General features: G+C 38.1%; 3 protein-coding genes across 4 annotated transcripts; 1 reads left to right on the top strand and 2 right to left on the bottom strand.

Moving 5' to 3' along the window:
- Positions 1-1,515: 1,515 nt before the first annotated feature.
- LOC134752303 (putative zinc finger protein 702) lies at positions 1,516-8,181 on the bottom strand. Of its 2 annotated transcripts, none has more exons than XM_063687969.1 (4): positions 7,869-8,181; positions 6,478-6,611; positions 5,504-5,615; positions 1,516-2,903 (listed from the first exon to the last, which is right to left on the bottom strand). In XM_063687969.1, exons 1-4 carry the CDS (start codon positions 8,076-8,078, stop codon positions 2,691-2,693), a joined length of 669 nt encoding a protein of 222 aa, XP_063544039.1. In that variant the 5' UTR covers positions 8,079-8,181; the 3' UTR covers positions 1,516-2,690. The 2 variants fall into 2 exon arrangements, with proteins under 2 accessions (XP_063544039.1, XP_063544037.1); XM_063687967.1 differs by having other exon boundaries at positions 1,530-2,903; positions 7,197-8,181.
- A 340-nt stretch (positions 8,182-8,521) lies between these two features.
- On the top strand, positions 8,522-10,257 carry LOC134752294 (BRCA1-associated RING domain protein 1-like). Its single transcript, XM_063687957.1, has one exon. It carries the CDS (start codon positions 8,613-8,615, stop codon positions 10,161-10,163), a length of 1,551 nt encoding a protein of 516 aa, XP_063544027.1. The 5' UTR covers positions 8,522-8,612; the 3' UTR covers positions 10,164-10,257.
- A 1,150-nt stretch (positions 10,258-11,407) lies between these two features.
- On the bottom strand, positions 11,408-14,198 carry LOC134752336 (H/ACA ribonucleoprotein complex subunit 4). Its single transcript, XM_063688010.1, has one exon. It carries the CDS (start codon positions 13,968-13,970, stop codon positions 12,435-12,437), a length of 1,536 nt encoding a protein of 511 aa, XP_063544080.1. The 5' UTR covers positions 13,971-14,198; the 3' UTR covers positions 11,408-12,434.
- Positions 14,199-15,002: the final 804 nt, after the last annotated feature.

Here is a 15,002-nt window from a genome sequence, read left to right as displayed (position 1 = left end):
CCTATGCTGCCCAAATTTTATATGAATATTCTTTCTCTAAAGGAGCCCACTGACTATCAGTCCGCCGGACGATATCGGCCTGTCAGTTAGTACAAAAATTTGACAGCTCCGAACAACTGACCGGCCGATATCGACCGGCGGACTGATAGTCAGTGGGCCCCTTTACCCCCGGTCGCTCGGTGGAGCGTCTATAACTACTTGTATATACTATGTCTTTTAATTCCCGTAAGACCGTTCCTTAGATGTAATAAGTCAATGGTAAAGGTAAATATAGTTTTAGTTTATTTATCTCTCAATACAATGTTCACACTTAATGTAAAAGAATACATAGCAATTACTTGACGTATAATAGTCATCGAATACAAAATGAAATTTAACAATTCAATTACAATTTAATATTATAGTTAAGGGGGCAGTTATATAGTGGTATACAGTGTGGAAAAAAATAATGGGCCCTGGAGGGAAAGTACCTTAAAACTTTAAGTTAGCTCATTTTACTTAAAGGAAACATTCCTTTATATTTGAAAATAAACAAAACTGCATTCAAAGATTTTTCAAAATTCGCTTGTCTCGCTCGGGAATTGAATGCTTAAACTTCAAAAAATACTAAATATTCGATTTTATGGATATCTTGTACGACAGACAAGTGTAAGACCTAATGTTTCTTGGAGAAATTTTAAAATTAACATGAACTGTATCGACTAGTAGAATAAAATAGGGAGTGTTTTGTTTTTATATAAAAAATAGCTTTTGCCCGCGACTTCGTCTGCGTGGACTTAGTAACCCCAGCAAGAGTAAGAATAGCGCCTGGAGAAAGTCTTATAGCAATTTTTCAATTTGAGCATATTATGCACACAAATTAGAATCAGAAACAGAATCAGAAAAACATTTGTTGTTACAAAAAAAATACCTTAAGAACTAAGTACAAATATAAATCTTAAATACAAAAAATAGGTACAATTTAATTAGAAATTTAAAACATTTAATATTAGATTGATTAGCAGACTCTTCATTAATTATCTCAATTCCACCCCGCTTTTTACTTTCTTAAGGGATGATTTTCGGGATAAAAACTATCCTATGTCCTTCTCAGGGACTCAACCTATCTCTATGCCAAATTTCATCTAAATCGATTCAGCGGTTTAAGCGTGAAGAGGGAACACACAGGAAGACTTTCGCATTTATAATATTAGTATAGATAAAAGAAGGTTTTAAGGCACTTTCCCTCCAGGGCCCATAATTTTTTTGTCAGTTTTTATTATAATTTACTGGTTAATGTTTGACATTGTTTCCCATTTTCAAACTTATCTCGTCATGCATGCTGGTAGCGTTGGCAATAAACGGTTAATAGAGAATTTTTATTTTTATTCAGTTTTGGAAATAAAAATATGTGTAAATTAAAATGTCTTTATTTATTTAATCATAACTATTCATAAATAATACCTACAATTCTTTACAAACTATACGATTGTAGCGAAAAGGGAAAAATAATAATATCATCTTCTTGGAGACGATATTACCAATTTAAAATATTCACTCTCTTTATCAGTCAATATAACAATAGCAAAGATAGATATAACTCCGTAATAGATGGATACAGTCTAAGGAAAAAACGTGCCTCGAAAATCAAGAAAATTTGATTCTCGTTCAGAGGGCGCTACTAGCTTTGGCTTACTGTCGTATAGATGGCGTTGACGGTTTCGTTTGTTATTTAACAATTTTAACGCATATCAGTGAAAGAACATGGGTCAAAATCATAAAAATAATTAATGCAAATAAAAAAAATCATTTATCCATATTTAAATACGTTTTATCGTATTTTTATAAATATTTATTTTTAGTTTTAAAGTGTGTCGACAGATGGCAGTGAATTTACTGTGGTTACAAAATTTACTATGACAGTACCGCTCTAGTATAAGTTACTCTATGACAATAGTATATAATAGGATATAATTTTCCGTAATATTTCATAGCGTCTCACTCACTTACCATAGATATAATTTCTCTTTGCTAAGAGAATGAAGAAGACATAGAGTGACTCACTCCATACATCAGTTTTGTTACCGAAAAGACTATTATTTTCCTAGTCTACATCTAGCGTCAAATAGCGGAACTATCAGTACTGCTACTCGACACTAGATGTCACTTGTGTCGCGACTGACGAAGTGTATTGCTCAACAAAACACAAAACTAATCTTATATTATAAGCAGGAGTTGAAAATAGAGTTCCGGTTAATCCGGTTATAATATTAGCTGAAAATCGTTGAGCATTAGACTTTTTGTTCGCCGCTACATCTATTGTCGAATAGCAGTACTGAGAGTTCCGCTACTTGACGCTAGATGCTGAATACGAAATAAGGCGCGAAAACTGATGTATGGAGTTACCACTCTTTCTTTACTTATAATTCTCTATGGTAGTAGAATACCTTTATTAGACCTTGTCACCGTCATCACTAGGTTCATTCTCGCAGTGTTCAGACTTGAGACGTCGCTTCAAATCCACTTGAAGTAGTATAGTAGCGCCATCTGTTGCCAAGTAGCGTAACTACAATACCTTACAGATTGTGAACCTTATCGCCCTCATCACTAGGTTCATTGTGTCTAGCCGTCAGATGTCGCTTTAACTCCCGTTTGCGGAAGTAAGTGGGTTTGTGAACGACACTGGTTCCATCTATGACCAAGTAGCTTAACTACAATACCTTCAACAAACTATCAACCTTATCGCCATCATCACTAGGTTCATTCTCGCAGTGTTTCGCCGTCAGATGACGCTTCAAGCCCCGCTTGCGGGAATAATGGGCCCCGCAATGCGGGCAGGGGTGGGTTTGCGAGCGGTGGTGAGAGGACTCTATATGCTCATCAAGACTCACTTTGTAGCCGAATTTCTTGTCGCATATTGTGCACTGAAACAAATATACAATTAGAAAATAAATGTACAACAACTAACCATAATGATACAATCAAATACAATATAGAGAAAGTACCCGGCAAGCTCGGTCGAATTGCACCTTTTCATACAAACCATAGAGTAACTTATACTAGAGCGGTACTGTCATAGTAAATTTTGTAACCCCAGTAAATTCACTGCCATCTGTCGACACACTTTAAAACTAAAAATGAAGATTTATAAAAATACGATAGAATGTATTTAAATATAGAAAAATGATTTTTTTTATTTTCATAAATTATTTTTATGATTTTGACCCATGTTCTTTCACTGATATGCGTTAAAATTGTTAAATAACAAACGAAACCGTCAACGCCATCTATACGACTGTAGGCCAAAACTAGTAGCGCCCTCTGAACGAGAATCAAATTTTCGTGATTTTCGAGGCACGTTTTTTCCTTAGACTGTATCCATCTATTACGGAGTTATATCAATCTTTGATACAAACATAGTTCCGTTCTCATTTTAAAACTACTTGTTGGATTGTAATAAAACTTTACACATACAATGACATGAGGTATATCTAGGTCTGTAATTAGTTTATATTGCTCCAGTTTATAAAACAAAAGAAATAGACCAAAAACAAGCCATTCGTTTTAAAATGAGAGCGGAACTACGTTTGTATGGAGAACCGAGCTTGCCGGGGACCCTTAAGAGTGCTTACTCCACTCGTTGATAAAAACCATGGAGAAATAAGGAGCTCGTTCCCACTATGTCGGATGTCGGCGCCGACTTTTAATCGGGTGTCGGCGCCTCTGTTCACACTAGTCGGCTGTCGGGACGATTTTTAATCGGGTGTCGGTGCCTCTGTTCACACTAGCATAGAGTAACTTATACTAGAGCGGTACTGCCATAGTAAATTTTGTAACCCCAGTAAATTCACTGCCATCTGTTGACACACTTTAAAACTAAAAATGAAGATTTATAAAAATACGATAGAATGTATTTAAATATAGAAAAATGATTTTTTTTATTTTCATAAATTATTTTTATGATTTTGACCCATGTTCTTTCACTGATATGCGTTAAAATTGTTAAATAACAAACGAAACCGTCAACGCCATCTATACGACTGTAGGCCAAAACTAGTAGCGCCCTCTGAACGAGAATCAAATTTTCGTGATTTTCGAGGCACGTTTTTTCCTTAGACTGTATCCATCTATTACGGAGTTATATCAATCTTTGATACAAACATAGTTCCGTTCTCATTTTAAAACTACGTGTTGGATTGTAATAAAACTTTACACATACAATGACATGAGGTATATCTAGGTCTGTAATTAGTTTATATTGCTCCAGTTTATAAAACAAAAGAAATAGAGCAAAAACAAGCCATTCGTTTTAAAATGAGAGCGGAACTACGTTTGTATGGAGAACCAAGCTTGCCACCACGAGTGCTTACTCCACTCATTGATAAAAACCATGGAGAAATAAGGAGCTCGTTCCCACTATGTCGGATGTCGGCGCCGACTTTTAATCGGGTGTCGGTGCCTCTGTTCACACTAGTCGGCTGTCGGGACGATTTTTAATCGGGTGTCGGTGCCTCTGTTCACACTAGCATAGAGTAACTTATACTAGAGCGGTACTGCCATAGTAAATTTTGTAACCCCAGTAAATTCACTGCCATCTGTTGACACACTTTAAAACTAAAAATGAAGATTTATAAAAATACGATAGAATGTATTTAAATATAGATAAATGATTTATTTTATTTGCATTAATTATTTTTATGATTTTGACCCATGTTTTTCACTGATATGCGTTAAAATTGTTAAATAACAAACGAAACCGTCAACGCCATCTATACGACTGTAGGCCAAAACTAGTAGCGCCCTCTGAACGAGAATCAAATTTTCTTGATTTTCGAGGCACGTTTTTTCCTTAGACTGTATCCATCTATTACGGAGTTATCTATCTTTGACACTAGTCGGCTGTCGGCCCCGACCGCAGCTGGTGCCATTTGAGGTTCTCATGAGACGCGCGGGAGGCGCAGGGGGTGCGGCGCGGGCGGGGTCGGTCCGACATCCGACATCATGTGAACAGCGCCGCCGACACGATTTTTTTCCGGACGGAGGGCTGACAAAACACACGATATTTTATGTCGGATCCGACACAAAATCGTTGTCGTTCGTGTGTGAATAGCTTCATATAAAATGTTCTGCCGCTACGACACCCGATTAAAAATCGTTCCGTCATCCGACATAGTGGGAACGAGCTCTAACTCCATACATCAGTTTTCTTACCAAAATGCGGGTTATTTTCGTAGTCGACATCTAGCGTCAAATAGTGGATTTATCAGTACCGCTACTTGACAATAGATGTCGTAAAAAAAACCGGTCAAGTGCGAGTCGGACTCGTCCACCGAGGGTTCCGTACTTTTTAGTATTTGTTGTTATAGCGGCAACAGAAATACATCACCTGTGAAAATTTCAACTGTCCAGCTATCACGGTTCATGAGATACAGCCTGGTGACAGACAGACGGACAGAGGAGTCTTAGTAATAGTGTCCCGTTTTTACCCTTTGGGTACGGAACCCTAAAATCAAAGTATACTGACCTGGAACGTCTTGAGACCGAGATGTCGGCGGCGGTGCGCGCGTAAGTTGGAACTGGAGATGCAGCGCTGCGGGCACATGTCACAACCGTATGGTCGCTCGCCCGTGTGTTTTCTGAAATAAATAAATAAAAAATAACATAGTGTGCTGGCTGGACGTCGTGATAGAGGACATGCAAGAGGATTGTTCTCTTGTGGATGACGAAGACCGGGCAAAGTGGAGAAGATTAAGTAGGAAAGCGGACCCTGGCGCTAGACCAGGAAAACGCTAGGTCGAAGAAGATAGTGCTGTCTGTAAATATCTTTTTTTTTATACTACGTCGGTGGCAAACAAGCATACGGCCCGCCTGATGCTAAGCAGTCTCCGTAGCCTATGTACGCCTGCAACTCCAGAGGAGCTACATGCGCGTTGCCGACCCTACACTCCTCATCCTCGTTGAGCTCTGGCAACCTTACTCACCGGCAGGAACACAACACTATGATTAGGGTATAGTGTTATTTGGTTGCGGTTTCTACAGTAGTGTGCTGTAGACTATTAGTGTTACAAAACTTCAGTAATAAAGGCTAATTTTATTTATTTTTATTTTATTTAACTTTACTCCTCTTTTTTTTATTGTTTTCAAAAACAATAAAAAAGTTAAAATGGAAATGGTCAGGACATACAATTAGAGGCAAAGAAAAATGGTCGAAATCGATAATGAACTGGTTCACAGGCCATAAGAAAAGAAAAAGAGGTAGACCATTTAGAAGATGGGTGGACAACATCAAAGCCATAGCAGGCAGCACATGGACGAGAGTTGCCAAGGATAGAGAGGAATGGAGAAGGTTGGAGGAGGCCTTTTGCCAATAAGTGGCACACAGACAGCAATAAAATATGCAAGAACTGTAAAATATGAAATTTACTTTACTGTTTGAAATAAAGGATAATAATAATAATTACTCCTCTATCCTTATATCCTCTTTGGTAACATGCTAACCTTATGTGGACGATGAGTGAAGATCGCTGGGTAGATCGGAAGCCGCAGTGTGGACATACATGCTGCTTAGTGCCTGTGTGTGTGAGCTTGTGTTTGTGGAGATAATCTTGTCGGGTGAACACGCGTCCACAACTCTGTAAAATAAATCATGCTGAATCTGGAAATATTCTATCCAGAAATGAAGTTTAATTGATTTAGATTGTTTTTTTTTATCTGGTTTTTATTGAGGCTTTGGACAGGTGAACATGTCAGCCTCATCACTTACATAGTTCCCTACTCAAGGGAGAGGTCAATAATGTAGTAAACACTGATTGCTTTGTCTGATAATTTAGAATACAATAGAATAGAAGAAATTTATTCAGAAAATGCTTAAATTTAGATATTATTACATGGAGAACAGAACTAATTTATTAATAAGCGTCACTGAAAGGGTCTCCACTAAGCTATGTCAAGATACCACTTAAGGATCTCGATGCTGGTCATCCGTGGAAACCCATGGAAATTTCGACATGTAACAACCAAAACTCACTAATTACTACCACAAGTTCAGAGTGATTCAATAGTTGTAAAGGCCTGGCCAAACACACGGCATGACGCAGCGCTGCGTCCGCGCCGCGTGGACGCAAAGGGCCGGCGGGATGCAGTCTGTTTGACGTCACTAACCTGTTAGCATGGGCGGCGGTCGCGCCTTGCGTTTGGCCAAGCCTTTAGTCACTTACTTCACAAACATATTTCTTTGCTGTCTCATGCTCTGAGACATGTTCTTTAAGATCCTCTCTGGTCTTAAATGAGATGCAACACTTTTGACACTTAAACAACTCCTCAGGCAACTCTATAGTTACATTTTCTCTATGGTCTCTCATGTGAGCTTCATACATTCTCCTCTTCGGAAGACATCGGTCACATAGCTTACATCTGTACCCATCTTTTAAACCTTTACAGAAGTTTATTTCGTGCCCAATTCGAGTCTTTCGGCTTTTAAAGCGTTTCTCACAACCGAAACACTTGTATAAAGTACCTTCTATTCCATGATTCTGGGAATTGTGAAGAGAAAATTGCTCCACAGTTTTGAAGTCTAATCTGCAGATATTACAGTAAGTAGGAGATCTTTTAGGTTTGTAAGTCTGTTTTAATTTAACCTTCTGTTTATTTACGTTTTCACTGGAGTCTGAATGGTGAAGTGACTCTAGAAAGTCGTCAAATGTTTCGTCTTGCTCTAACTCTGTAGGAAGCTCATTCTCTACTTTTATGTAACATTCGCTGTTATTAGATGACTTTTCGGCAATTTTAACATAATTCTGTAATATTTCCCGAAGTTTTTTGTCAGTTTCTAGACAGAATTTCTTAAATTCGTAGAACCTTTTCACCTCGTCACTGCAACCTGTACAAACTTTGTTAGGCCGGCATTCGTGAGTTAAAATGATGTCCAGACAATCCCGAATTTGATTCAAAAGCGGAATACCGTATTCTGTTTCATTGACCTCCCTTTTACACGATATTTCCTGAGTGGCATTCCTTTTCCAACAGAGACGGCACACGTCTTCAAGCAAGAAATATTCACGGTTGTAAATATCACCGTCCAGTGACGTTACAGTATACATAGTGTTATTGCAAATGTATACTACTTCTTACAGTAAACATTCAAATAAACAATATTGAATAGTTTTAACTCAAATAGTCAAGAAGTAAACTAAGATAAGTAAACAAAAAATACAAAAACACAACACAACTCGGTGTCGCCAAAATGTCAATGTACGGGCGAAACGTTTCGGTATTGCAAAAATTATTAAAATAATAATGACTTTCTCTGTTTGTTTGTGAAATGGAGAAAAAATTTACTTATGACCATTTGTTTTGTTTATATAATGGAGTCTTGTTTGACTTATTTCTGTTAAAGTAACAATCTTAATTATCACTTAATTGATCTTAATAAAATAAATCAACTTAACAATTCACATGTAGCACTAACTAAATTAACTAAACTTCTAATTTTTTTTAGCCAAATCTGTCACTGTCATTTGTTTTGTTTCTTTGGTTTGGTTATTTGGCATTTCTTTTCTGTATTGTGAATTTTCCCGCTCAAGTAAACTGTTTTATTAATATTTATGTGATATATATGAGATTCCGTGCACAAAATGTCTAAAAATGATTATAATAATTTGATAAAGGCTCTAGACGATATGAACAAGTGTTTGTTTTGTGTAGAATGCCATCAATTTTGTAAAAATCCGGTGACGTTAAGCAAATGTTTTCATTTAATATGTTCTGAGCATTTCCAAGATTTATCGCGCTGTCCCAAGTGTAAAGTGTCTCTAAATGATTGTACAACTTGGTCAAACGATAAACTGAACGATGCAGTTGACGCTGCGAATAACTTATCGACAATGTTCGAGCTTTCGAAAGGAAATACGTCTTGCTATTCTGTCGAAGAATCTCCAGTTAATAAGTTCACCGAATCCTTGCCAGACACACCTCTGCCAAATGTAGAAGCTTCGAAACGTACCCCCGCCGCCAAACAGGATATCTTAAATAATTCAACAATATCTTTAGCTTCTAATGTATCCAAGTCAGGCAAAACGACAGAGAAAAGAAATGACAAGGGTGAGACAGCATTACATATCGCCTGTAGAATAGGAAAAGCTGACATAGTAGCCAAACTGTTGAGTGAAGGGGCAAGTACAAATACTAAAGATAATGCCGGCTGGACACCGCTGCACGAGGTTGTGCAGAACGGCCGGCAGGACTTGGTTAAGCTTTTACTGCGGCACAATACACTCGTCAATGTCCCGGGACAGGGCAACGAAACTCCTCTACATGAAGCCATCCGTTACAACCAAATAGCTATTGCTAAAGACTTAGTTGCTCATGGAGCTGACATTGATGCTAGAAACTGTAAAGGAGAGACTCCTCTCAGCCTCGCTATGCCCGAGATAAAAGCAGTTATTAAAGATATTGCTGAGAAAAGATTTATTACAGAAGACAGTTTGGATTCAGATTTTATCCGACGACAGACTGAGCTGGACTATGAAGATGTTAAGGTTTTCTGTGTTCGCTCCATCCTCACCAAGCTGAAAGTTTTAGCAAAAAATCACAGTAACCTCCATATTGAACAGAAATTCAGTAATAAAGTAACACATCTCATAGTTGATGCTAAAGATGGCATCTGCGACTCCAGCCTCGAAGTCCTACAAGGCATTGTCAACAACCTGTGGATTTTAACTACAAAATGGGTGACTGCATCTTCTGATGATAACTTAGCATCCTTTGAAGAGTATGAAGTGCTTGGTGTGGGCACAACTACCTACAGAGGCCCAAAAAATGCTCGATACAACAAATATAAGCAACTGCCCGGGATTTTCAACGGCTGTCACTTTTACTTCCACAACTTTAATACTAAATATAAGATTTCAGATAAAATAGAAGTTACTAAAGCTATTTTAAGTAAGCTGGTTACGGATGCGGGAGGAGTAGTCCTCAGACGGGCTCCGAACCCAGAGTCAATACCGGAAGCAGAGAAACTGGTGCCATACCATGCTCAGAGAGACGGAAAGCTGTACAACTGTTCACATTACATTATATACAAGGACATGTATGAGCCACTTTACAACATGGCTCATCTGAAGGCGCTGCCCATCGGCTGGCTCATTGAGTGCATTGAGAAATACCAGCTCTGTGAACCTTGGTGAAGGTTGGGCATACGAATCACAACACATGAAAATGTTATTTTTTCGTCCATTAAGTATACTTTATAATAATTAAGAATTTGAATTTTTATATTTACTACTTTTTTCATTTCATACCTTTAGATTAGAACCCTTTTTGTCTTGAAACATATTTTAATTCGATCAGCAAAAGAGCATTTGCCTATGCATTTGCATTATGTACCTATGTTACAACTTCTTGAATAAACGTCTTTTATTATTATTATTTGCAAAAACCAGATGGAACAAAGTTACAAGTACACACATACACATACATTTATGTACATGTATGTATATACATTTATGTATCTTCCATTATAGTGTGGTTACTGGGAGCATAGCAAAGTAATTAGTAAAAATCTTTTCTTGACATTCACATTAAATTGGATGAGAATGTAAAAGTGAAAAAATTCACTGTCTTGGGTGGGACTTGAACCCACGACCACTGGATCGTTAGCCCGGTGCTCTTGAGCATAGCGAAGTAATTAGTAAAATCATAAGAGTACTAGAGCGGTACTGTCATAGTAAATTTTGTAACCCCAGTAAATTCACTGCCATATGTCGACACACTTTAAAACTAAAAATTAACATTTATAAAAATACGATAAAATGTATTTAAATATAGATAAATGATTTTTTTTATTTGCATTAATTATTTTTATGATTTTGACCCATGTTCTTTCACTGATATGCGTTAAAATTGTTAAATAACAAACGAAACCGTCAACGCCATCTATACGACAGTAGACCAAAGCTAGTAGCGCCCTCTGAACGAGAATCAAATTTTCTTGATTTTCGAGGCACGTTTTTTCCTTAGACTATATCCATCTATTACGGAGTTATATCTACTAGTTTTGGCCTACACTCGTATAGAGGGCGTTGACGGTTTCGTTTGTTATTTATAATTTTAACGCATATCAGTGAAAGAACATGGGTCAAAATCATAAAAATAATTAATGCAAATAAAAAAAAACATTTATCCATATTTAAATACATTTTATCGTATTTTTATAAATCTTCATTTTTAGTTTTAAAGTGTGTCGACAGATGGCAGTGAATTTACTGGGGTTACAATATTTACTATGACAGTACCGCTCTAGTATAAGTTACTCTATGCTGATACCAAAGACATATATTCTCCAAAGAGGATATAATAGACGGAGTTAGATCTATCTTTGATATTCTCTTTGGTAAAGGTCAGATAAACGTATGGGTATGTAAAACAGGAATAAATTTCATTCATTTTAATGTTGACCAGTTTAAAGATAAACACTTACAACTCCAACATTTTCCTTAAAAGCTAACTTAAAACTATTAACTTCTCAAATAAAACACCTGCCTTAAAAAGACGCGATTTGGGGTCAGTAGAAAAATGCAAAACCCGTAGCATAGGAATTCTCCGATTCGTCTAGGAAAATGGACATATAACTTTATTGTAGAATTTCTAGCAATAATATGCGAAGTAAATATGTAACAACTCTTTTATGTAATTAAAAAATGGCCTATGGCTGAATATTAATACATTTGAAAACAATCACTATTATGCTACGTTTCCATGCGTAGTCTCGACAAGCCTCAGGGACATTGTTATCTCATTCCACCGCATAGCTGCATCCCATAGGCTTGTCGAGCCTTGCCACGCGTGGAAATGTAGCATTACATACAGAGTCTAGCTGGGCATTGGTATAGGATACAAATTAAGTGGTCAAATATCTTTTGAACTGCCATACTGCATACATACATGTTTCAATAACTATTAAAATGATTTTCCGAGCCTTGCCACGCGTGGAAATGTAGCATTACATACAGAGTCTAGCTGGGCATTGGTATAGGATACAAATTAAGTGGTCAAATATCTTTTGAACTGCCATACTGCATACATACATGTTTCAATAACTATTAGAATGATTTTCCGTAAGTTTCAGATGCAAATTATACTTAAAAACGATTGCTTCTAGCATTTTTAAGACTATTCTATACATTTTTTAAAATATAGCACTTAATAATGTTTTAAATGGCTTAATAGATACGAATTTAATTTTGATTGGATTACAAATACATAATATCGTACATTTTGTTTAAAATCGTAATATTGCCGAAATATTATAATAATCCCTTGGCAAGGAAACAATGTTTAAATGGTCACAGACATATCTCTGTATCTGCATCTCTGAGAGTACAGCTGACAAACCTAAATTAGTACCACCAATTGCATCTGATTTTACTATCATTATCACTGACTTAACAAAATAGTTCTCATTCCGTCTCTCTCTCTTTCTGTTTGTCCTTCTTCTTCTTTTTTTTCTTTTGTTTTTCTCCGTCCTCCGCCACCTCCATTGTGGTGTCGGCAGCTTCGGTCGTCTCTCCCTCAGCAGTTTCGTCTAGGTCACGTTTCTTTTTCTTCTTCTTTTTATCGGACTTCACTTCAATTGAGTTGTTGGTGTCGTCAGCGTTGGCCGTGCTGGCTGTTCGCTTTCTGCTGCCTTCCTCCTCTGCGTCTTGAGTATCAGCTCCATTTTCTTTCGCTTTACCCTTATTATAGTCCTTGTAACTGTTCAACCATTCAGATGGAGTATTTTCATTAGGTTTGCCGAACTTATCTAATTTCCCTTGCTGTATTAGCTGCTTCTTCTGCGATGCCTTCGGACCGAGGCCCCATTTGCGAGGATACGTGTCCCTCTCCATAATAACCCGTTTCAGCTTGGCAGCGACTCCGTGGTCACAAGACGCCATTGTTGATGTGGTCATTAACGCAATAGCTAAAGCGATGGCTTCACCTTTTGTTGTTACAATAACAATTTCCTGATCAATTTCTATTCCATCTTCGTACCTTAAAATACCAGGTAAAAGGACTTTGGCTCCATAACAGATAGCGTTGACTGCGCTGTCTTTCACAAAGATCCTCTTATGCGCTATTAGGAGACCTTCGAGAGGCTTGATGACTCTGCGGAGGTAGGTCTCATCTTTGTGGTTTTCGTAAGCCCATTGAGCGTCTAAGATATCATGCATGGTGACCATACCTTCTCCCTCTCCTTGAATGCCGGACCGCACTCTTCTGAGCTCAATCATCTGTCCTCCGACTCCAAGCATGAGTCCAAGATGGACGCACATTGTTCTGATGTAAGAGCCGGCCTCGCAGCTGACCCAGAATACTCCAATGTTTCTTTCAGCATCAAAGTCAAGGAGTTTGCTGTCGTACACTGAACGGACACGAAGTTGTCGCTTCACGGCGGAGATTAGAGGCGGGCGCTGGAACAGCGCGCCTCGTAGCTTCTCTAAACCTTGAGTCACTTTTTTTATGCTCTCCACAGCGGAGTGAAGACTGAACACGGCCACGTACTCCTTGCCGGCGTTCTGCTGGGATTTCACCAGCCGCGTCGCGCGGTCTACACACACGATCAGACATCCCGTCACCTTAGGATCGAGCGTGCCCGAGTGACCCGTCTTTTCCACTTTAAGAATACGTTTTATCCATGAAACTACCTCGTGGGAGCTAGGGTTGCTCGGTTTATCGACGTTTATGAAGCCAGACTTGATGTAGTCAGTAATAGGGCGCTTCAAAGGCGAGTGTCCGAACGGCAGCGGCGTGTAGTGGTTAGTTCGCACGTTGAGACGATCGAAGTTTTTTAGCAACAACGGCCAGTACGCTGTGTCTAGCTTCTTCACACTCTCGGAGGGCTCGATCTTAAAGTCTCCGAGCTTCTGAAATGCGCCTAATGACACAGTATCCTTGTTTTTCTTCCTCTTTTTCTCGGACAAAACGTCCGCACCGGGTTGAAGAACTTCCGTCATTTTGGACGAATTTAATATGCGCGTTTATTATTCACACGCGGGAGCGTCTTGGCACACTAAAATAAGTAACCCACGTTGGGTATTTGGAGCACTTGCGTCGTTCACTGATTAAAACGCACACAATAACCCAACACGTGCAGCGTTTTTGGGTTAGAGGTTAGCTTGAAAATGTTTCCGCTGTTTTATTACGACAAATGTGGTGTACGCACTTGGCTGGGCATGTATCGTATGGCAACACTATACCTCAGAATAATGACTAAAGCTATACTTATACTACTCTTTGCACTATACGCACCTCTTAAGGTGCGTTCACATTTGTTATTCTTTGAATTTGTTTACTTTCATTATTTTACCGATTTTCATGAATAAATATAAACGATGGCTTAAATAATGTTTGATTCTGTATCTACTTTTATGAAAAATGCTAAATAACGCGGCTTCAGTGTTTCAAATAAACTTTAAATTTAACTAATTTATACTATGAACGCAGCCGCAAAAAGATAGTGTTACCATAAGAAAGAAATGTCGCAAATATCACGTTTTTTAAGGTAGACGTCCACAGCGCCGCATCGCACGCAACGAATTTTATAGTTGGTTAACCAAATCTTGTCAGTAGAAAAAGGAAGAATTTTCTATGAAATGATATCCCTTCGCACCTATATATTTTAAATTTTCCGCCTTTTTCTACTGACAAGATTTGCTTGACCAACTATAATATTCTTTGTATAGAAAGTCACACAAGTGCGTCCACTAATCAGCACGCATCGGAAGCATCGCACGCAACGGATTTTAGTATTCTTTGTATAGAAAGTCACACAAGTGCGTCCACTGATCCGTTGCGTGCGATGCGTCCGATGCGTGCGATGCGGCCTTGTGGACGTATACCTTTAGACAATCTATCTATTTCCATAAAAATAGAAGATCAATAGTAGGCCTCTTCTACAAAGTTCTTTCTCAAAGTTGAAATCTCTATATTCAAAGAAAATTTTGTTGCCTCAGTAGAAGCATTGACATTGAGTATGGTCAGTAAGC

The sequence above is a fragment of the Cydia strobilella genome, chromosome 24 (genome assembly GCF_947568885.1).
Source record: "Cydia strobilella chromosome 24, ilCydStro3.1, whole genome shotgun sequence".
NCBI classification, from domain to species: domain Eukaryota; kingdom Metazoa; phylum Arthropoda; class Insecta; order Lepidoptera; family Tortricidae; genus Cydia; species Cydia strobilella.
The sequence above is the reverse complement of the archived record's forward strand: the minus strand, read 5'-3'. Positions and strand labels throughout refer to the sequence as shown.